The sequence below is a fragment of the Vombatus ursinus genome, unplaced genomic scaffold, assembly GCF_900497805.2.
Source record: "Vombatus ursinus unplaced genomic scaffold, bare-nosed wombat genome assembly UNPS02014171.1, whole genome shotgun sequence".
NCBI lineage: Eukaryota > Metazoa > Chordata > Mammalia > Diprotodontia > Vombatidae > Vombatus > Vombatus ursinus.
This window is the reverse complement of record NW_020953949.1, coordinates 4,507,933-4,533,077: the sequence shown is the minus strand read 5'-3', so window position 1 is coordinate 4,533,077 and position 25,145 is coordinate 4,507,933. Positions and strand designations below refer to the sequence as shown.

Sequence of the window (25,145 nt, the reverse complement as noted above, 5' to 3'; positions counted from 1 at the left end):
CTGTGTTTCTTCAAAGTCTCATTCTCCCCAGCTCTGCTCTTTTTCTAATCTTTGCTCTCTTAAAAAAACCATGAACTATTTCAGGGACCTTCACATATTCTCCCTGATCGTCATCCTTCCTTAACTAAGACTGGACTCTTCTCTTCCTCTTAGCCTCTCCCCCTCCACTAAAAAAACTAATAAGAGAGGAAAAACACACGAACTTCACAAGAAATAGAAAAATCCAAGGAATGAGACTCCAATATTTTGGGGCTCCCTTTCCATCAAGTCAAAATTCAAAGCAGAACCCAGAACTGGGAAAAGGGAAGAGGTGAAGGGCATGATCCATAATGGTTTCCAAGAGACTTCAATATTTCTCAGTACAATTCCGAGGACATAATAATTAGAAACCCACCTAGTGACCAATTAGATTTCAGGTGAATAAGGACATGTAGAATTAAGTCTCAAACAGACAATGCAATACTATTTAAACCAGATACCAAACATGTTATCTACAATGCTTCTTCCTTTGCCTCTTTCCCCCAATGCCCCAAAGGAAAAACCACAAACCTCAATGACAGACTACAACGTTCTAGTGTTAAATTATTTGGTGGTTTAGGTCACAGAAAATAGGAAGCATTAAGAGATAGAACATGCCACAAAAACAAAAAAGGCGTAGGGAAGAAGGACAATGCTACAGATTTCATCCCAACCAAAATTCTACCTATCCTGCAAAAATGAGCTCAAAACCTTTCTTCCTCCATGAAATCTGCCTATCCTGACCAAGCAGTCAGCTCACACTGGCTTCACATATCCCTTAATTTATCATGCATCTGAAAACTGACCTTTGTTATAGTCCTTGTATTACTATTATTTGAATTTTCACATATTCATGAACTTTGTCTTCCCAAGAAGATGGGAAACTCCTGAAATTGCTTTCCAGTCATCAATGGTTTAATTACCAAATCTGATGACCTTTTCAAAGTCCTCATCCTACTTGAATTGCTACAGTTAACACTGTTAATAGTACTCTCTCTCTCCACACACACACACACACACACACACAAAACACAGCTTGAACAAAAGACACTGATGCTGAGTGAAGTGAGCAGAACCAAGAGAACGCTGTACACAATAACAGCCACGTTGTGTGATGACTAATATTGATAAACTTAACCCTTCCTGGCAATGCAAGGATCTGAGACATCTCCAGAGGCCTTGTGATGGAAAATGCTATCTACATCCAAAGAAAGAACTATGGAAGCTGAATTGTTATTTTTTTCTCTTCTGTTGAGTTTTGTTTCCTCTTTCTGATGGTTCCTCCTATTGGTTTTAATTTCCACTTACAACATCACTAATGTGAAAATGTTTAATATGAATGTAAATGTATAGCCTATATCAGATTGTGCGCCATCTTGGGGAGGGTGGTGGGGAGGAGGGGGAGAAAAATTTTAAACTCAAAAGCATATGGAAGTGATTATTGATAAATCAAAATAAATTAATAAAAAATAAAATGACTTGAGGAAGTGGAAATAAAAAAAAATCAAACACATAATGTATCTGATGTGTTTCTGGTAGCACTTGCCCATTTTGCATTGCACAACTTCACTGCAGCCTTGGTTCTGAGTACAAAGCATGGGAACTTTGTACTACACATGTCCACCCCCACCAGGCAACAACAATGAATGCTGCCGAAACACAAAAATTTCGCAGATGGAAAAAGTTTAAGAAGCCCTGCCATATACAATGAAATAATATCATTACTAAACATACATGCACCAAATAGTATAGCATCCAAATCTTTTTTTTTCTTAATAGTATTTTTTCCAATTACATATAAAGATAGTTTTTAACATTCATTTTTGTAAGATTTTGAGTTTCAAATTTTTCTCCTTCCCTCTCCCTTCCCACAACTTTTTCAGCCATTCCACAACTGATGGGCATCAATGTCCAATTCTTGGACACCACAAAAAGAGCTGATAAAAATATTTATGTACATGTGGGTCTTTTTCCCTTTTTCATGATCTCCTTGGGATACAGACTTTGTAGTGGTATTATTGGATCAAAGGGTATGCAGCGTTTGATTGCCCTTTGGGCATAGTTCCAAAGAATGGTTTGATCAGTTCACAATTCCACCAACAGTGCATTAGTGTTCCAATTTTCCCACATCTCCAACATTTACCATTTTCCTTTTCTGTCATATTAGCCAATCTGATAGGTGTGAGGTGGCACCTCAGAGTTGTTTTAATTTGCATTTCTCTCATCAATAGTGATTTTGAGCATTTTTTTCATATGACTAGAGATAGCTTTAATTTCTTCATCTGAAAACTCCCTGTTCATATGCTTTGACCATTTGTCAATTGGGAAATGACTTGTATTCTTATCAATCTGACTCAGCTCTTATATATGTTTGAGAAATGAGGCCTTTATCAGAAACACTAGCTGTAAAAATTGTTTCCCAGGTTTCTGCTTTCCTTCTAATTTTGGTTGCATCAGTTTTGTTTGTGCAAAAACTTTTTAATTTAATATAATCAAAATTATCCATTTTGCATTTCATAATGTTTTCTATCTCTTGTTTGATCATAAATTCTTTCCCTTCTCCATAGATTTGACAGGTAAACTATTTCCTGCTCTCCTAATTTGCTTATGGGGCAGTTCGGCATGGGCGCGCAGGCCACAGCAACCCTGGAACAGGCCTCAGAGGACTGAATTGCGGGCAGCTGTGACAGTTTCCAGACTTCTCAACCCAGAAATGCCAAAGACAACTTAGAAGGTCAATGGAAAAAGTCTGTGACTGTGGTGAGAGAAGAAGCTAGGTCTCAGCCACCCCGAGGGCAGCGGCTGCCACCTGAGCTTCCGGCCCACAGACTGAGGGGGAATCCAATGGCTGATCAGATGGGGACTGCAGGGATCTCTTTGCCAGTGCTGAGGAAGCAATCTCTTGCTTTACCCATGCTTGGATCTGGGTCACAGTTCTGAGGGGCGGTCCTGGGGCGAGGAGGAGTGCTGGCGTGGTGGTGCTTGTTGTGGAGGTGGAGAGGAAACACCTCGCCCCTTATCATAGCACCTTGGAAGAACTGAAAATTTTCAGGTCCCTAGAAGTATCTCTGTAAACAGCTGTACAAATCGCCAAAGCTTAGGACAGTACATTCTCCACATTGGAAACAGACTCTTACCTTAACAAAGAGTTTAAAACTCAAGTAATTGGTTGGGATCATTAGCAAGCAGCGCAAAAAGAGTCAGACTATATTATATTACCTTGGTGACAAAGAAGATCAAAACATACAACCAGAAGAAGACAACAAAGCCAAAGTTCCTACATCCAAAGTCTCCAAGAAAAATATGAATCAGTCCCAGGCCTTGGAAGAGCTCAAAAGGGATTTTGAGAAGCAAGTAAGAGAAGCAGAGGAAAAACTGGGAAAAGAAATGACAGTGATACAAGAAAATCATGAAAAGCAAGCTAACAGCTTGCTAAAGGAGACCCAAAAAAATACTGAAGAAAACAACATCTTAAAAAATAGCCTAACCCAAATGGCAAAAGAGGTCCAAAAAGCCAATGAAGAGAAGAATGCCCTAAAGAGCAAAATTGGACAAATGGAAAAGGAAGTACAAAAGCTTACTGAAGAAAATACTTCCTTAAAAATCAGAATAGAGCAATTGGAAGCTAGTGACTTTATGAGAAATCAAGACACTGTAAAACAAATCCAAAAGAATGAAAAATTAGAAAACAATGTGAAATATCTCACTGGAAAAACAACTGACCTGGAAAATAGATCCAGGAGAGAGAATTTAAAAATTATTAGACTATCCAAAAGCCATGATCAAAAAAAGAGCCTAGACATCATCTTTCAAGAAATGATCAAGGAAAACTGCCCAGATATTTTAGAACCAGAGGGCAAAATAGAAATTGAAAGAATCCACCAATCTCCTCCTGAAAGAGATCCCCAAAGGAAAACTCCTAGGAATATTGTAGCCAAATTCCAGAGTTCCCAGGTCAAGGAGAAAATATTACAAGCAGCCAGAAAGAAACAATTCAAGTATGGTAGAAACACAATCAGAATAACACAAGATTTAGCAGCTTCTACATTAAGGGACCGCAGGGCATGGAATATAATATTCCTGAGGGCAAAGGAGATAGGATTACAACCAAGAATCACCTACCCAGCAAATCTGAGTATAAGTCTTCAGGGGAAAAAATGGTCATTCAGTGAAATAGAGGACTTTCAAGCATTCTTGATGAAAAGACCAGAGCTGAATTGAAAATTTGACTTTCCAATACAATACTCAAGTGGAACATGAAGAGGTAAACAGGAAAGAGAAATCAAAAGAAACTTATTTTTTTTTTTTTTGCTTAGGCAATTGGGGTTAAGTGACTTGCCCAGGGTCACACAAATCCACAAATTTATTTGTGTGAAAACACTTTTCACACAAATAAAGTAAGATCTAAACAACTGGAAAAATATTAATTGCTCATGGGTAGGCCAAGCTAATATAATAAAAATGACAATTCCACCTAAATTAATTTACTTATTCAGTGCTGTACCAATGAAACTACCAAAAAATTATTTACAGAAAAAATAATAACAAAACACATGTTTAAAAAAAATGTTTTCGCAACTGGGAAATTAGAAATATAGGAAATGGGGTACAGATATCTATCCTGCCCTACAGGAAAATAGAAGGGGAAGGGGGGGAGAGATAGCAGGGAAAGCAGACTAGGGGAAGGGGTATTCAGAATGCAAGTGTTTGGTCTGAGGCCACATTTGAACTCAGGTCTTCCTAACTTCAGGGCCGGTGCTCTATCCACTGTGCCACCTCAAAAGAGACTTATTAAAGTGGAACTGTTTACATTCCTGCATGGAAAGATGATATTTGTAACTCATGAGACCTTTGTCAGTATTAGGGTAGTTGGAGGGAAAGAATTATATGTATGTACATAGATAGATAGATAGATAGATAGATAGATAGATAGATAGATAGATAGATAGATAGAGGGAACAGAGTGAGTTGAAGATGAAGGGGTCATATCTGGAGAATAAAATTAAGGGGTGAGAGAGGATTATACTAGGAGAAGGAGAAAGGGAAAGGTAGAACGGGGTAGATTATCTCACAAAAAAACAGAAAAGGCTCTTACAGTGGAGGGGAAACGGGGGAAGGTGAGAGGGAATGAGTGAATCTTATTCTCATAGGATTTGACTTAAGGTGGGAATAACATACACACTCAATTGGGTATGGAAATCTGTCTTACCCTACAGGAAAATAGAAGGGGAAGGGGACAAGAGAGTAGGGGGATGATAGAGGGGAGGGCAGATTGGGAAAGGGGGTAATCAGTAGCAAATACTTCTGAGGAGGGCCAGGATCAAAAGAAAGAATAGAATAAATGGGGGGGTGGAATAGGATTAAGGGAAATAGAGTTAGTTTTTCACAGCATGTCTACTATGGAAGTGTTTTGCCTAACTGCACATGTATAGCCTATATTGAGTTGCTTGCCTTTTCAATGAGGGTGGGTGGGGAGGGAGAAAAGGAGAAAATTTGGAACCCAAAGTTTTAAAAACACATGTTGAAAAAAAAATGTTTTCGCAACTGGGAAATAAGAAATACAGGAAATGGGGTACAGATATCTATCCTGCCCTACAGGAAAATAGAAGGGGAAGGGGGGGAGAGATAGCAGGGAAAGCAGACTAGGGGAAGGGGTATTCAGAATGCAAGCCATCTTGGGGTGGGGGGAGGGGCGAGATGGGGTGAAAATTTGGAACTCAAAGTCTTGTGAAAGTAAATGTTGAAAACTAAAAATAAATAAATTTATTAATTAAAAAAAGTCCTAGAAAATCTACTAAAATAATAACTTTATCAAAGTTACAGGCTATTAAAAAAACCCACATCAATCTTCAGCATTTCTATATATTACCAGCAACAATGGATAGAAAGAGAAATTACATTTAAAATAACTGTAGACAATATAAAATACTTGGGAGTCTACCTGCCAAGACAAATCCACAACAAATCCACACAAATTTATTTGTGTGAAAACACTTTTCACACAAATAAAGTAAGATCTAAACAACTGGAAAAATATTAATTGCTCATGGGTAGGCCAAGCTAATATAATAAAAATGACAATTCCACCTAAATTAATTTACTTATTCAGTGCTGTACCAATCAAACTACCAGAAAATTATTTACAGAAAAAATAACAAAATTCATCTGAAAGAACAAAAGGTCAAGAATATCAAGGGAATAACGGGGGGAAAAAAAATGCAATGGAAGGTGGCCTAGCCTTACCAGATCTAAAACTATATTATAAAGTGGCAGTCATCAAAACTATTTGATACTAAGAAATGGAATCATGGATCAGTGGAAAAGGTTAGGTACACAAGACACAGTAGTCAATGACTATAGTAACCTACTGTTTGATAAACTCAGACTCCAGCTTCTGGAATAAGAACTCACTATTTGACAAAAACTGCTGGGAAAACTGGAACATAGTATGGCAGAAATTAGGCATAGACCAACATTTGTATCTCTAAATGCTTATATCAGTAAGAGAAAGCAGAAAAAATGGTACATTTATCCTTCCTGAATCTCATCTTACAAGCTTTGGTCCAATATTTTAGCCTATAAAGATACTTTTGGATCTTTACCATCATTTAGTATGTTAGCTGTTCCTCCCAGTCTTGTGTTTTCTGCAAATTTGAGTTATCTATGCCTTTATCCAATCAAATTATTTTGATAAAAATGTTAAACAGCCCAAGATCATTTAAATCCCTAGGGCCTTCCATAGACAAACAGACTGAACCATTAACAATTTATTCTTTGAAGCCCACAATCCAACCACTTCTGAATCTATGTTTTTCTCTAATCCATATCTCTCCATCTTCTCCAAAGGAATGATATAAAATACGTTACTGAAAGCTTTACTAAAATCTAGGTAAATTAGTATTTTATATTAGCATTCAGCATTTCCTTCATCTATTTTAGGAATCTTGTCAAAAAAAAGAAATGAGGTTAGTCTGGCATAACCTGTTCTTGACAAAAGTCATGCTGGCTCTTTGTAATCACCACTTCCCTAGCACCAAGGATAGTAGCAAAGAGTCCTTCTTGGAAATGAAAGTCCTTCAGTTTGGCTCCAAATTGCCTTTCCAAACTTGTTCATATTACCAACCTCCTAGTACTCTTCATCCCAGGCAAAGTGGAATTATTGTGCATGCAACTCTACATCCTATATCCCACCTCCATGTCTATTGTAAGCTGTCCTTCAGGGTAGGAATGCACTTCCTCCACTCCTCCACTTGGAATTCCTAGTTTCCTTCAAGGCTCTGCTTGGTGGTGATCTCTTCTTTGAAGACTTTGTTGATTCTCCATTTACTAGTGCTCCCTCCCTCAGCAAATTATACTGTATTTACTTATCTATTTTACATATAAATACGTATTGTCTCTACTCTACCCCATGTAAATTTTCTAAAAACTTTATTTGTGGATTTGTATTCCTAGCCTAGTATAATACTTTACACTTAGTAGGTATTTAATAAATTGTCAGGTTGAACTGAATTGTTATCTTATTTGGTTGCTAAATACTCATCATTCAAAAGAAACTTGCCCAATCTAATAGCCTTCTTGACTCATGATGCAGCATTTGACATACCACTTCTTCCTGGATCTTCTTTCCTCTTTTGATTTTCTTGACACCGATTTCTCTTGGTTCTCTTGCTATCTGTCCAACTAATCCAACAGTCTCCTTTGCTTGCTCTTCATTCATGTCACATTCACTAACAGTGTCCGTCATAGAGGAAAGCATCTCACCTCCTTTCACTCTTTTGCAGAGGTAGAGTGTGTAGCTAGGGGACACTGCAGATGTCAGAATTACTGAATTTGGTGAATTTTTCTCTTCTTTATTAAAAAAAAAATTGTCATAAGGAATGGTTCTCTGGGAGGGAGGGCTGGGCAAGAGACAAAAGGGAAAATCTAGGTGACGTAAAAACAAAAGATCAAAAACAATTTTTTAAAAGCTGTCTTTTTTTTTTAAAGTAGTGAAATGTTAGGGATTGTAACTAAGTTACAACCCCACTGACACTTCTTTCTGTCTGCCTTAGAATATTCTTTCACGCAGGGCAAGCTGCAATTATAGATACTGCGTTTTCCACAATTTCGTAACATTCCAAAACATATGGCTTAGCAATGATACACCTGAAAAGGTACTGAAGTCACCTTCCAAGACGCAATTGGTTCAGGTCTTCGACATCATTTTGTTATCACCTAAGTATAAACAGATAAGACAGCTCCTGCCTTTCTCTGATGATTGGCTAGTGGACCACTATGGGGCGACTCAGAAGCAGGGGAGTTCTATTTTTGCTGCATCACTGTATGGTGTCCTTGCTACATATACTCCCCCTGCTATATAAACTGCTGAATGATATACAAACGTACCCCTTCATTCCACTATCAGATCTAAACTACCAAAGGAGTTAGCTTGAGTGAGACCCAGGTTAGAAGTCACATATATAGAAATCCTTCGCAAATAATCTTTTTTCTTATTAATATTTATTTCCACTTATCCACATCTAACGATTCATTTAAGTGTTACTTCTATAATACCTGCTCCCCAACTCCTTCCTCTTACATAGACTTCTATTGTGGCTCCCAATTAAATAAGTTTCCCTCCCCTATTCCTCCCCTCTTTCTTCCCTAGAGTATTCCTTTAGCCTTCCATTTTCCTTTATTTTAAGATCATCAAAACATAATAAAATTACTACAAGGCCTCCCCTTTCTGTCTTATTTAATTTCATAACCACTGATGTCATTGAAATTATGAGATTACTTTTATGACCCCCACAACAGAATGCAAACATTTCACCTTATAAAGTCTCTTCCAATTGCTCATTTACACATTACCATTTTATGTTTCTGCTTCTCTTTACTCCTGTCTCTGCATGTCAAGGCTTCTAAGCTCAGATCTTTCCATCAGTGATGCCTGAAGACCTTTATTTCATTAAAGATCCATTTCTCCTCCTGCAGCATTAATATTCAGTTTTGCTGGGTACATTAATGGTTGCAAGCCTTTATCTTTTACATTTTGGCTATTATATTTCAAGCTCTCCCTTCATGAGAGAGAGCACTACATTAGTAGCTGCTAAAATCTTACGCGAGCCTCAGTGTAGTTTCTCAGTACTTGAATTCATTGTTTTTGGCTGCATGTAGTATTTTTTATCTGACCTGAAAGCTCTGGATTTTGGCCAAGATGGTTCCTGGGAATTTTCATTTGGGGGTTTCTTTCGTGAAGTGACTATTTTCACTTTGCTATCTGGTTCAAATAGGTCTGGGTAGTTTTCTTTTATGATTTCTTGAAAAATGATATCTAGGCTTTTTTTTGGTCACAGCTTTCAGCTAGTCCAATGATTCTTAAATTCTCTCTCTCCTTGATATGTTTTCTAGTCAACTGCTTTTTGCTACAAGATCTCTTATGTTTTCTTCAAAATTTCTTTCTTCTTTTGACTTTGTTTTAATATTTCTTATTATCTCATGAAGTCAATCTTTTTTATTTAATTTTTATTTTTTCAATTACATGTATAACAAAAATTTCAATTACATGTGTAAGAAAAATTTTTAATGTTTGCTTTTTTTTAAAAATTTTGAGCTCCAAATTCTCTCCTTCTTGAGAAGGCAAGCAATCTGATATAGATTATACCTGTGAAGTCATGTAAAAGTCAAAAGTCATGAAGTCACTTCCATATCAGCCCTATTGCAAAAGAAAACACAGGACCCTCCCCCCCATAAAAAATAAAGTAAAAAAAAAAACCAAACCTACGGTTCAATCTGCATTCAGACTCCATCAGTTCTTTCTCTGAAGGCAAATAGCATTTTTCATCCTCAGTCCTTCAGAACTGTCTTGGATCATTGTATTGATCAGAATAGCTAAGTCATTCACAATCATTTATCATCATACAATATTACTACTACTGTGTACAATGTTCTGGTTCTGCTCATTTCACTTTGTATCAGTTCCTGTAAGTCTTCCAAGTTTTTCTGAAAGCATCCTGCTCATCATTTCTTATAGCACAAGAGTATTCCATCACAATCATATACCACAATTTGTTCAGCCATTCCCTAATTGATGGGCATACCCTCAATTTCAAATTCTTTGCAACCACAAAAAGAGGTGCTATGAATATCATTGTGTGTACAGGTCCTTTTTCTTTTTCTTTGATCTCTAAGGTATAGACCTAGTAGTGGTACTACTGGGTCAAAGGGCATGAACAGTTTTATAGCCCTTTGGGTATAGTTCCAAATTGTTTTCCAGTATGGTTGGAACAATTAATTCACAACTCCACCAACAGTGCATCAGTGTCCCAATTTTTCCATATCCCCTCCAACATTTGACATTTTCCTTTTTTGTCACATTAGCCAATCTAATAGGTGTAAGGTGGTACCACAGAGTTACTTTAATCTGCATTTTTCTAATCAGTAATGATTTAGAGTACTTTTCTCATATGACTATAGATAGCTTTGACTCTGAAAACTGCCTGTTCACAGCCTTTCACTAGATTTAATAATTTCTAATTGGTCCATTTTAACTTTTAAGGAGTCTGTTGCTTGGGTAAGGTTTTGTACCTCTTATACTAAGATGTTAATTCTCTTTTCTTTTCTAATTCTTTGCTCTATCAATCTCATTTCATTAATAATAACTTTTAACTCAAATCTCATTTTGTTTAGATTAGGAATTGTAGTCTAACTTTTGTTCAAGCTATGTTTTAGGGGTTTTTTTTTCCTTGAGGTTTTGCTTGTAGGTGTTTTATTCTCTCAGGATTTTGTCTTGGGCATCTCTGACATCATGATAGCTCTTTATCTTTTTTTTGTTTATTTACTCCTCCAGTCTTATTTCCAGGATTAGGACATTGTTTCAAGACCAGGTTCTGTGCACAGTTCTTATATCCAAGATATATAAATAACTGGCTCAAACATATGTGGAACCATATGGTCTTGGATGATCCTGGGTCCTGTTGCTATATTCCTCAGGTACTGAGGTCCTTTAAAAATCACCCTTTTTTGGGGCATCTAGGTGGTGCAGTGGATAGAGCACTGGCCCTTAAGTCAGGAGTACCTGAGTTCAAATCTAGCCTCAGACCAAACACCTGACACTTACTAGCTGTGTGACCCTGGGCAAGTCACTTAACCCCAATTGCCTCACCAAAAAAAAAAAAAAAAAATTACCCTTTTTTGAAGGGTTCAACTTAAGAAGCTGCAGACTTTCAGCAAGCTCTATGTTAGATCAAGGTCATGGCCTGATCACTGTCCTCCTAGCCAGGGGTGGGGGACCTGTGGTCTAGAAGCCAGAAAGCCTTGTGCACAAGCAACACAGCTGAGGGTGGTGCTCTAGTGCTTTTATTTTAGGCCTAATACCCCCCCTCCCCCATCAGCTAGCTAAAAGGCACAGCAGGTTCAGAGCTATTGCACTGCTGGCCTAACACTGTTCTTGGCCCAGAGGGAGGTCCCACACTGCTGACTGGTCAAGGCTGAGTCTATAATCCTAGACTACACCTTTCCACAGCTCCTGCCCTGGTCACTTGCCTATGGGTCAAATTTGTAATGTTGGGCTAGAAAGATTCACCACTCTACTTTTTCCTTAGATTTCCTAATCACTACCCGGTCTGACAGTTTTTGCTGGAGTAGTAGTGGGGGAAGTAGGGCTATACTGCTTTCTAGTACATTGGCAGCTTGGTTGACTATTTAAATATATTTTAGGGGCAGCTAGGTGGTGAAGTGGATACAGCACTGGCCCTGAAGTCAGGAGGACCTGAGTTCAAATCCGACCTCAGACCAAACACTTGACACTTACTAGTTGTGTGACCGTGGGCAAGTCACATAACCCCAATTGCCTAAAAAAAAATAATAATAAAAATATATATATTTTAATTCAACCTCAAAATATTAATTTTCATCTACATTTTTGAAAATTCCATAGATATCCACAGAATAAAGAACGTCATCTGAGTATATATCTAGTGCCAGAACGGACAGGAGACCAGGAATGAGAAATGACTTGCCAAAAGGTCACAGAGTAGTATTGAAGGTAAAATTTGAATGTAGGTTTTCTGACTATGGATCTAATGTTCTTTACACAGTACCATGTTCCATCAAGGAAGTTCAGGAGTAAGAATGAAGTCAGACTAAGAAAAATCATTTCCCAAAAGAAAACTTGTTAAAACAGTGGTTTTATTAGTTTTATTTATATAATATAAAAAATACAACTTATAAATTAAAGATCATGTTATTGAATAATTCCACTTTTAAAATCAAAGTACAATGTAGAAAAGAATTAAATGGGCTTGGGAAATGGCCAACTCTGATAAATATATACTGACATACTGAAGCAGAATTATTCCAGAACTACAAAAATTCCCAAATACAGATTGAATACCACAATAGCTTTGCACCATATACCACAAAAAGTTAAGGAATTTAAATGATTTAAAACCTCACTGAAAATCTAAGGGTTTGGGTTGTTTATAGTTAGGGCATCCTAGTATAATAAAAATAACAGTACTATTTCAATTATTTACCTTTTCCAAGTTATACTAATCGAACTACCAAATGATTACTTTATAGAGCTAGAAAAAAATAACAAAAGGGTCAACAATACCAAGGGAAGTAATAAAAAAAGCAAGAGATCTCAAATTATATTATAAAACAGTAGTCATTAAAACTATCTGATACGGGTTTAAAAACAGAGAGGTAAATCAGTGGAACAAATTAGATATGTAACATACAGAAGCAAAAAAACACAGCTCAATTTTCAATAACCCCCCCAAACCCCAATTACTGGGGCAAGGACCCACTATTTAACAAAAATTGCTAGGAAAACCATAAAGTATTTAGGCAGCAATTAGATTTGGATCAACACTTCACACAACATACCACAATAAGCTCCAAACAGATACAAGACGTAGATATAAAACATCAAAAACAAATTAGAAGAGCAAGGAAGGATACCTTTAGCAACTATGGATAAAAAATTCTTGACCAAGCAGAGGAAAGAAAGGATCACAGGAGATAAGATGGAAAATTTGTATTACATAAAATTTTAAAGTTTTTGCACAAACAAACCCAATGCAGTTAAAATTAGAAGGGAAACAGTGAACTGGGGAAAAAAATCTTTGTACTAAGTTTCTCTGATAAAGGTCTTCTATCCAAGATATGTAAATAATTAAAATATATAAAAACAAGAGTCATTTCCTTAAAGAAAAATGGCCAGAGGATATGACCAGGTAATCCTCAAAGTAAGAAATCCAAGCTATCAACACCCCTACTAAAAATATTCCCAATCAGTAATAGTGAAGTGCAAATCAAAACACATTTGAAATTCCTCATCACATTTATTATTAAAGACTCACAAAGACAATAAAAAACGAAAAGGGCAATTGTCAGAAGGGCTTTAGGAAAACAAGCACGCCAACGTATTACTGGTGTTGCTGTGATTATGTCTTTCTCAAAAACAATTTGGAACTACGCCCCTTGTAAAGTCACTCAACTGTGGTTCCTTTGGCCCAGTGATACTACTAGTAAGTTTCTAGGCCAAATATACCAAGATTGAGTAATAGGACTCATATATACAAAAATATTTATAGCAGCTATTTTTGTAGTGTCCAAGAACTGGAAATTAAGAGGATGCCCATCAACTAGGGAATGGCTAAACAAATTACAGTATACAAATGTTGAATATTTCACCATAAGAAATGATCAAAGTAATAGATCTGGAGAAACCTGAGATCTGTATAAAATAGTGCAGAGTGAAGTGAGCAGAACCAATAAGTACCATGTACACAAGAAGTGGGGGAAACTACTTCAAAGACTTAAGAACACAATGACCAATCCCTTTTCCAGAGGACAATATGGAAGTATGTTGCTCAGGACTGAATGGTCAGCCATTTTCAGAGAACCACTGTCAAAATTTTGTCTTGACTATACATAAGAGTTTTTTGTTTGCCTGTTTGTTTTTGTATCAATGAAAGTAAAGAAAGTGGGAGGGAGAGAGAAAATGGCTATTGGGGCTGTCAAAAGAAAAAGGTCACTGAAATATTTTTAAATACAAAAAAGACAAAAAAGGAAGCCAGAGGTAAACAAACAAGACATAAAACTATGTTGAATTTATCACATACATACTAGGTATTGCATATGGAAATGTTATTTGGTGTTCAAATTCAAAGTTTATATTTAAAATTTAATTAATATAATTAAAACTAAATTCAAAATAAAAAATCTAAAATTTTTTTAGTCTATGGGTTCTCATATGGGTTGATCTGAAAAAATATTATAAAAGGTATGAGTTTTATCAAATATGCCCAAAGTATAATTTCATGATGAATTAAAGAAAATGTCAAACTCTTCCATACTCACGATCAAACCACATAAAGCAAGTGACTACAGCATGGGGATATACTGCATGTTAAAAGTTCTTTAAAGGAATAAAAGTTGTAATGTTTGTTGTATATGTTAATAAACTTGTTTTAATTTGTCCCAGTTAATTCACACACCACTGTACTATTGTGGTATTGCCCAATCTTCCTCCTGTTTTCACAATTTCTGTCAAGGGTACCACCCAGGCACCCTGCCTCCAACACTGGAAAAGTCAATGATTTGACCCTCCCCAATCATCTCATTTGTCCCTACCCAACCTTCTGTCTTCCCCTTACAGCCGTACCACCCTCATGGAGACAATCATCAACTACCTCATCTATTGTATCAGTCTCCTAACAGGCCTTGCCATCTCCACTCTGCCAAAGGATTCATGACAAACTAATTTTATGCATAATTTAGTTGTTGTTCTGCAGAAAATTTTTAAATGGCTCCCTTTTGCTGAATTTCAAATTCCTTAGCCTGACATTCAAGGCCCTCCACAATTGGATAGATACTACCTTACTTTTCCTGCCTTATTTCCCATTCCTCACCTCAATGTAATCTACTACACTCAACCGGAATCGTCCGGGCTGACCCTTATTATTTTGAGACCCTTCAAGAATTCTCTTCACCCATCTCTTGGTGCCTTTGACAATTCCAGCTCAAAGCCACTTTTCACAAGTGCCTCCCATCCCGACAAGCTTCCCCTAACATTTTTCTTGCACCTCTCTAACACGCATCTATCCTATCATAGCCCCCACCAAAGCAGGAACTGGCTCTTTTTTTTTTTATCTCCTCCAGCGTCTACCCCAGTACTTTCCACACAGACCGCGTTTAACAAACGTCGGTTACCCAACATTTTTTTCTAAGCGCCCACTAATCGATAATCGGGTCAAATCCCAAGACCGAAAACAACCTAGGGAAATGAAAACGAAAACATTCGTTGCTTAGAATTATCGTCACTGCCAGGGGCCAGCCCCGCTTCTGCAGTCCCACGTGGGCCGCCTCCGCGCCGCTGTCCGAGCTCCTCCGCAGCCGGCCGCGGCTCCTCCCCAGCCCAACTCCCCCGGCGGCGGTCTGCGCCTCACTTCTTCCTCCGGAGCGGCCCGAGGAAGCTGCGGGGGGCGGGGGTGGCGACCCCCGCCGGCTCCTTACCTCCGGCGATCGTCCGCAGCCCCGGCTCCCGTGACCCGAGCAGAGGCCGTAGGTGGCGGCCCCCGAGCAGCAACAGCGCGCGGACCTCCCGCGCCATGTCTTACTCCCGGCAAAAGGCTTCGCCACAGCGGACCCAGGTAAGGGTGAGGGGCGGAACCTAGCAGGGTCTGTGAGAGAGCTGAAGACTGAGAGCAAGGCAGCAGCCGGGGCCTTCGCGAGGCACGCGGCGGGGACCGTTGACGTCACCAGCTGCGCGACTGCACCGTCCGCGCCGTTTGCCTGCTCCGTGGCCGCCCTCCATCCTGCTCTGGGTCCTCTGCCTCTCAAGTGACCCTCGGAGGCTTTCCCACCGACCCGCCGGCAGCCTGTGCATCTCGTCCTGGAGCATGGGAGGGAGGGGAGGGAAGAAAAAGCATCTCTGAGCGGAGATTGGGATGCGGGCATATCTACTCCCACGCCGGCCAGGCTTAGGCGAAGACATACCTGCTTCAGTGTGATCCCGGAAGGGGACCTCGGTGACCTTCTCTCTGGTCGTCAAGGGCAACGCTCCGCTTGCCTCCCGTGGCACCTCGGTGGGGTTGGAAGAAGGTGATTGTAAAGTGTGACCTGTGACCTGTGATGCGCTAAAATACAGGAGGGAGAAAGAGACCTGTCTGCTTGATCTTGTCGAAGTCGCGAGTGTAAGAAACTTGTGCAAATCGCGTCTCATCTTCCTGTCTCCCCATCTGTAAAAAGAAGGGTTTGGATCAGCTGCTTTTGCTGCTGCTGCTGCTGCTACTGATGATGATGACGATGATGATGACGATGACGATGACGATGACGACACTTAGGTAGCGAATTAAAATTTACAGAGTTCTGGAGCTTGGGTACCTCAAAGTTCTAAGGACCCTCCCATCCCCCCTGTTCCGACTGGCACTCACTAAATCCAAATTAGAAAGGCGGTCTTCTAGTCCAGCGCCTACCTGATCAAGAACTCTTCTACAATAACCCCAGAAAGTGGTTATCTGGCCTTTGTTTCAAGACCTGTAGTGAGATGGAAACCCACTCCCTCCTGAGGGCAGTTCTCTCTGCTTTTGGATAGCTCTCATTGTTAGGAAGTTTCTCCTCACCTGGGCTTCAAACACGCCTCTCTGCAACTTTCACCCTTTGCTCCAAGTTCTGCCCTCTGGGGTCAGACAGAACTAATCCACTTTCTACACGAAAGCCTTTTGGATACTTGAAACGATTAGCATGTTTCTCCTAAGCCTGACAAATGTTACCCAGTGGTTTTAATCATATTTCACCTAGTTTATTCCTCATGTGGCATTATCTTGAGGGCCGTCACCATTCTAGTCACCCTCCTCCCCAAGTTTTCTAGCTTATGAATGTCTTTCCTAAAATGGGATGCCTAGAGCTGAACACAATACTCCATATGTAATCCCAGCAGGGCAATCGAACAACAATCATTATCTACTGAGTGCTTACATTGTATAGGGTGTTAAATTATAGAGAGACAGAAAATGAAATAGCCCTAGCCTTCAAGGGACTTACATTCTAAATGAGGGAGATAACATGTACATATATAAATATATTCAAAATAAACAGAAGTTAATTTGGAAGAGAAGGAACTAGTTCTTGAGAGATCAGAAAAGGTTTCATGAGTTTGAGCTAAGCTTTGAAAGAAATTAGGACTTTTAAGAGGCAGATGTGAAGATGAAGTATAGTGCTTCACAGGTATGGGGACCAATCAGTACAAAGGCACTGAGGTTGGAAATACAGTGGGTGGTATAGGACAAAAACAGTTTTTGGCTTTTCTTTGTATTTCTGGGGCATAAGCACTGTGCCTGATAGTAACTACTTAGTAAATTGCTGGTGACCCAGTGATTGATTTTCATAGTTATGACTAGGAGGTGAATGTTTCACCAAATGGATAGAGGCAATCACAAAAGATAAAATAAATAATTTTAATTTTATGACACTGAAAAGCTTTGGCATAAACAAAATTAATGCAACAGGGATAAAAAGGGAAGTGGTCAATTGGTGGGGGGGGGGACTTCACATCAAGTATCTCTAATATTTAAAATACAGAACTGACATATATAAAACCAAAAGCCATGTGGGGTTCCCCAGTGGGGATCCCCAGTGGATAAATGGACAAGGGATAAAAATAGTTATAAAAAGTATTACAAATTATTTACAACTATATGAAATAATATTCCAAATCGCTAATAATAAGAAATGCAAAACAGAACAGTTCTGAGATTTCATATTCATCAAATCAGAAAGGATGACAAAACCTGGGAATAATCAATATTGGATTTTAGAAAGACAAACGTTTATGCATGGTTGGTGGAACTGTGAATTGGTCCAATCATTCTGGAAAGCAATTTGAAAATATGCAAATAAGATTACTAAAATATCCATACCCTTTGACCCAGAGATTCCACTGTTTGGCATATACCCCCATCCCCAAGGAGGCCACTGACAGAAAAATCCCACATTCAAAAAAATATTTACAGTAGCACTTTTGTAATATCAAAGAATAGTAAAGATAATAGATGCCCATTCATGAGGGAATAGTTAAACAAAATGTCATACATTAATCTAGTGCATTGGTTCTCATTTAGTGTTTGAGAACTCCAAGGGGTTTGAGATGATAGTCTAAGGTGTTTGTGGTAAAAATTCATTAATGATTCCTTAAGCAGTAAATAAATGCCAAATTATATTACAAATATCTGTTTTCCTCTGTGACACGCATTTGCATGTTTGAAACATGTTTGTGTCTGCAATAATTCCAAGCCATTATGATCATGTGCACAATGATTTTGTTATTCCTGCAAATATTACATGAAACTCTGCTTCTGATATGGAAGATCACTGCATCATGTGAGACAAGTAAAAGAGAAAATATTGAAAGATATCTGAGTAATATAAATGAGGAAGAGGGGAGAAGAGGGAGCTTTCTGTGAATGACCTCAATATTTTCAGTGTAGTATGAAACAATGTCCTCAGCTGAGAGGGTGGGGGAAAGGGGTGCCGTGGGAGGTTTGAGGAGGGATGATCCAATTTCTATCCCATTATAATTTTCAACACACTACATTCAAGGGAACTTAGAATATAATTCAAATTAATATAACCAAAAGACGAACCAATAGAAAAGCCTAGGAAGCAGAATTTAAACATCCCTATGTGGGGACAAAATCCTTCCCATAGATTCAATGGAATCTATATATTTACAGACATTTAAGTCCTCATAAATAATCTTACATTAAATTGACTCCTTTAAGTTGGCCAGGCTTGAGATGTTAAGTCTGATAACACATTAATATAGAGTTTCACAAATGTAGTACTGTCAAATTCAAAAGAACTTTTTACTGCACATTTAATCAGATTGGCTTGGGAGTCCCAATCATAGAAACTGCTTTTTTTGGACCACCAACCTCCTCACCCCCTCTCCATATATATTCATATGCACATAGAGTCAAAGGTTGCTAGAGAATTTTTAACAGCTCTCTTGACACCTTTTGTAAAAATAAAATAAAATAAAGACAATGCATTCTGAACTTTACATTCTGAACGAGGCATATACAAAAAGGCAAAAAAAGAAACTTCACACAAGTGTCAATACTGACATGTACACAAATACAGATTTAATGCCTGAAAAATTCATTTGCTAATTTCTTGGATCTATGCTAGGTCTTAAAACTTCCTCAGGCCACTGCCTTATCTTACTAAAAAATGAAGTAAAGGTATTTTTTCTAAATTCATAGCCTGGCTTAACCGCCCAGAGACTGCTCTGCATTTTGCATTTTTCTAGATTGCTGATGTAGCTGATGCTGTAATTCAGCTATTCTCAAGATACTTTTTGTTTTGTCCCTCAAGAAGTCTATAACCACTTGGAACAAATGAACAGCCTCCAGCAACAGCTATATTGGCAGTAGGGCATAGCTTACTCTGTTATTAATCCCCCCCCCAATGTATTTTATTTATTTCATTAAATATTTCTCAATTACAGGTAAAAAGAATTTTTAACATTTTTTTTAAATTTTGAGTCCCAAATTCTCTCACTCCCTTCCTCCCTTCCCCCTTCCTTGAGAAGGCAAGAACTTTGATATGTATTACACATGTGAAGTCATGCAAAACATATTTCCATATTAACCCTGTTGCAAAAGAAAGCGTAGACCAAAAAAAAAAAAAAAGAATAATAAGGAAAGTCAAAAAAGTATGCTTCAATCTTCATTCAGATTGCATCAGTTCTTTCTCTGGAGGTAAATGGCACTTTTTTCATTTTAAGTCCTTTGGAATTGTCTTTGATCATTCTGTTGATCAGAATAGCAAAGTCATTCATAGTTGATGATCATATACTATTGCTGTTACCGTGTACAATGTCCACCTGGTTCTGCTCATTTCACTTTGTATCAGTTCACATAAGTCTTCCCAGGTTTTTCTGAAACCATCCAGCTCATCATTTCTTATAGCAAAATAATATTCCATCACAATTATATACCGCAACTTGTTCAGCCATTCCTCAATTGATGGCCATCCCCACAATTTCCAATTCTTTGCCACCACAAAAAGAACTGCTTACATGCCTGATGTGGAAATATGTTTAACATGATTGTATGTGTATAACCTATATCAGATTGCTTACTGCCTTGGGGAGCGGGGAAGGGCAGAAGTAAAGGAGAAAAATTTGGAACTCAAATTTTTACAAAAATGAATGTTGAAAACTGTCTTTACATGTAATTGGGAAAAAAATACTATTAAAGGGGAAGAAAAGAGCTGCTATAAATATTTTTGTACCTGTAGAACCTTTTCCTTTTTCTTTGATCTCTTTGGGATACAGACCTAGTAGTGGTATTGCTGGGTCAAAGGATACGCACAGTTTTATAGCCCTTTGGGCATAGTAAGATTGCTCTCCAGAATGGTTGGATCAGTTTACAACTCTACCAAAAGTGTAGTAGTGTCCCAATTTTTCCCACATCCTCTCAAACATTTATCATTTTCTTTTTCTTTCTTATTAGCCAATCTCATGAGTATGAGGTGGTACCATAGAGTTGTTTTGATTTGCATTTCTCTAATCAATAGTGGTTTAGAGTATTTTTTCATATCACTATAGATAGCTTTGATTTCTTTTTCTGAAAACTACCTGTTCATGTCCTTTGACCATTTATCAGTTGGAGATCTGCTATTAATTTCCAGCCATAAAATTTCATCTACTTGTTCTTCCTATGTATTTACTTTCTTTCCTCTCTCACCTGGAACTTCCTCCTGGTCCCATGAAATGACTCATGACAACCTAATTCAATTACTGAGCCACCTATCCCATTTTTGTTGTTGTTCAGTAGTTTCAATCATTTCATGACCCCATTTGGGGTTTTCTTGGCAAAGATACTGGAGTGGTTTGCCATTTCCTTCTGCAGCACATTTTACAGATGAGGAAAATGAGGAAAACAGGGTTAAGTGACTTGCCCAGGGTCACACAGTTAGTGAGTGTCTAAGATCAGATTTGAATTTAGGTAGATGATTCTTTCTGACTCCAGGCCTGGAACTCTATCCACTTCACCATCTGGCTGCCTTCCACCTATTCCATACCAGGATTCTTTTTAGTACTCCAAGCCAGGATTGGGGGAATACTTTTCTCCACACTATCCTGGTTCCCTTTCATGCCAAATATTTTCAGAAGTGTACTGAAGCCAGTTCATATTGACTCAGGAGAGCCAATTATGAAATGTTCAGTGTGACCATTTATACCCTGGAAGTTGGCAAATGCTACAAATAAGGGCTTGATTAATTATTTTGTTGGTTGTCTAGACTTTAAAGAAAGTGATGGAGAAAATGTTAATTGATTAAATTAGATTAAACAGATTAAAATTAAAAGTGAGTCCTTTGTACTTTTTTTTTTTTTGGTGAGCTTACTGTTAAACATTTACTCTTGCATATTCCTCACTATTCTCAATCGCCTACAGACTTGTAAGTTCAGGTCCAGTATCCTACTCTTGGCATCAGTTTGTTTTTACCTGATGGACAAGTTGGAATTAAGATTAGCAGCAAATACCCATATAAGAGACTTACCAAGGATCATTGGGAGTATATGTGGAAATAGGCATCATTCTGAAGACCTTTTCACTAGGGGGCCAGCTACCACAGATTTTGAGATAGCCGCTCAATCAGGAACACATCATCGTGAATTTCAGAGGCCTGATTAGGAGGGACTTGAGGAGCACTTTTAAAAACAACTTGGAAAGCATGAGTGATAGGTGAGATTGATACCCATAAAATGAGTGACTCAATGCTTTTTGGGGCAGAGGGAATTTTAAATCACTGAAGAGAATTGTGTGGAAGTATAATGGCAGTGTAGGACCCGAAGTTAGGAAAAACTGAGTTCAAATTCAGACTTAGACACATGCTAGCTATGTGACCTAGGGTAAGTTAATTGTTTTCTGCCTGCCTCCATTTCCTCATCTGTAAAATGGGGATAATAATAGTACCTCCCTTCCAAGGTTGTGATGAGGTTAAAATGAAGTAATATTTGTAAAAGGGCTTTGCAAACATTAAAATACTATATAAATGCTAGATATTATTATTCTATAACATGGAATAGTCTTGCCTAAGCTATCACAAGGGAAAGCAGAAGACTAAAAGGAACTTAATAGAGGAAAGGTGTGACAACCCTTGGATAGGACTATAGAAGCCAAGAAAGCAATAATAATTTATGCAGAAACTTATGCCTATTTTAAGGTAATTAATAGTCTAATAACAAATTTCATGTAGTAGAAAGAGCATTGGGTTTAGAGTACCATGACTTGAATTTGAATTACTTTACTCCATGACTTACTAACAATGGGACCTCAGCCAAGTAACCTAAACTCTCTCAGCCTGTTTTCTCATCTGTAAAGCAGGGAGAGAAAAGTGAAATAAATTATTTTTAAGGCAACTTCCAATCTTAAATTATGATTCATGCTGGTTATTGATGATTTGAGCTTCCTAAATCTAGATGTTGACTATCTAGTCTGTTAATAATATATGTTTGAGAAAAATAAATAATAAAAAATAATACATTCCTGAATTTTGCTATTAACAAAAATAAAATTTGCTGCCCTATAGTTTAATGACTCCTTTCCCTTTTTTGAAATTCGGGAAAACATTTGTGCTTCTTTAGACCTGTAAGCATCTTTCCTGATCCCCATAATCTTTCATGGATCATTGATAATCACATCTACAAGTTCTTTGATACCCTGGGATATAATTGTTCTGAATCTGATGATTTACATTCATTAAGGAGCAGAAGAGGCTCTCTCATTTTCTTCCTGCTTATTTGGGATTTCAACTTCCAATGGCCCATTTTTGTTTTGTTCTTTGCAATTCAAAGATTTTTCTCTTTAGCAGAGGAAAAAGAAGCAAAATACATGTTTGCAGAGCTTCTGCCTTTTCTCCATCATCTGTTCTCATTGTTCCGTCCACACTGAGCAATAGTCCTAACCCTTCTTTGATAGTCCTTTATTCCTTCAATATAGCTAAAACAACAAATTAAAAAATTAAAATTAAAAACAAATTAAAATTAAAAATTAAACCTGTTTGTTAAACCTATGATCCTAAATATGGGAAGGAAATTCAAAATTACATAATCATAACCTAGTTAGTAATATCAATATGCAGCATCCCCTCATAGACTACTCTCTCAATTAGCACTTACACTTTGTAGCTACTGTTTTTCACTTCACCGTTTTAGTAAATGCCTTTGCCAAGAACTAATCCTGTTAACTGGCTGTCCGTTAAAAGGAAGCACACTGATGGATTAGTTGTAGACTTTAGTAGTAGGAACTCAAACCCACAGGATTCCCCATAACCTGTGGCGACAACAGCTGCCCTCTAGGGACCTTACCCATGATTATGAGACAGGTTTGTGCTACAAGGGGGGTGCTTTATAGATCTACTTCATATTAGAATTTTTAAAAATTCATGGCTCATCTACATCACAACTAAAAGATGCCACTAGGTTTTTTATATAAGAAATACAATTACAGAATGTGAGAAAATCAGATAAATTATTTGACTTTATACAGACTTCCAAGAAGACATGGGGGGCAAGGGTGGGAGGGAGAAGAGAGACACAGAGACAGAGACAGAGAGAAGAATATTGAAGCATTTTTTTAATGTACAGGAGAGAACAAAGAGAAAGCCAGAAAGAATCACAGATAAGCAGGGCAGCTTTAAAAGTTACAGGTTAAATTTATTACATTTTAAAATTTAATTTAAAAAAATTTTTTTGATTCTTTTCCCAGCTTGTGACCAGTGAGCAGCCATGAGCAGCAAAGTCTCTCATGACACATTCTATGAAGCTGTGCAGCAGGTCCTGCATGGACCCCAGCACAAACACAGAAAGTTTTTGGAAACTGTGGAGCTGCAGATCAATCTGAAGAACTATGATCCCCAAAAGGACAAACGCTTCTCTGGCACTGTCAGGCTCAAAACCACACCCCGATCTAAATTTTCTGTGTGTATCCTGGGAGACCAGCAGCACTGTGATGAGGCCAAAGCTGTAGAAATCCCCCCCATGGATATAGAGGCCCTGAAGAAGTTGAATAAGAACAAGAAATTGGTCAAGAAGCTGGCTAAAAAGTATGATGCCTTTTTGGCCTCTGAGTCCTTGATCAAGCAAATCCCTTGAATCCTAGGCCCTGGTCTGAACAAAACCGGCAAGTTTCCATCTCTGCCCACCCACAATGAGAATATGGTGGCAAAGGTTGATGAGGTTAAATCTACTATCAAGTTCCAGATGAAAAAGGTGCTGTGTCTGGTGATGGCTGTGGGCCATGTGAAGATGACAGATGACGAGCTTATCTACAATATCCATTTGGCTGTCAATTTCCTGGTTTCTCTGCTGAAGAAAAACTGGCAAAACATGAGGGCGTTGTACATCAAGAACACCATGGGCAAGTCCCTGCAGCTGTATTAAATCAACATGGTGTTAATAAGTGGCGGAAGTTGCTAATGAATTAAAAAAAAATTTTTAAAAGGGAAAAATACTTTTGTACAAAAATATTTATAGCAACTCTTTTTGTGGTGGCAAAGAATTGGAAATTGAGAGGATGCCCATCAATTGGGGAATGGCTGAACAAATTGTTGTATATGATTGTGATGACTTGAAAAGACTTACACAAACTGATGCAAAGTGAATTGAGCAGAACCAGGAGAACATTGTACATAGTAAGAGCAATATTTTAAGGGTGACCAACTGTGAATGACTTAGCTATTCTCAGCAATATAATGATCCAAAACAATTTCAAAGGACTCATGATGAAAAATGCTGTCTATCTCCAGAGAAAGAACTGACAGTGTCTGAATACAGATTGAAGCATACTATTTTAACTTTCTTTATTTTTTGCATATTTTAGACCATGTCTTCTTTCACAATATGAGTAATATGAATATATGTTTTGCATGATTGCACATGTATAACTATATAAAATTACTTATCTCAGGGATGGGGGAGGAGAAGGAAAGAATTTGGAACTCAAAAATTTTTTAAATGAATGTTCAAAATTGTTTTTACATGTAATTGTGAAAAAATAAAATATTTTTAAAATGTTAAATATGAATGTTAAAATTGTTTTACATGTAATTAGAAAAAAATAAAATAT

At 37.8% G+C, this 25,145-nt stretch overlaps 1 protein-coding gene and 1 pseudogene across 1 annotated transcript in view; one reads left to right on the top strand and one right to left on the bottom strand.

Moving 5' to 3' along the window:
• Nucleotides 1–15,741, bottom strand: part of TRAP1 (TNF receptor associated protein 1) — an 81,266-nt gene extending 65,525 nt beyond the window's left edge. Inside the window, exon 1 of the mRNA XM_027859691.1 lies at nt 15,523–15,741. Within this exon, the coding sequence (XP_027715492.1) occupies nt 15,523–15,619 (97 nt within the window). The 5' untranslated portion in view covers nt 15,620–15,741. The remainder of the gene's footprint in view (nt 1–15,522) is intronic.
• Nucleotides 15,742–16,318: 577 nt separating this feature from the next.
• LOC114041305 lies at nt 16,319–24,566 on the top strand (annotated as a pseudogene).
• The last annotated feature ends 579 nt before the right edge of the window (nt 24,567–25,145 follow it).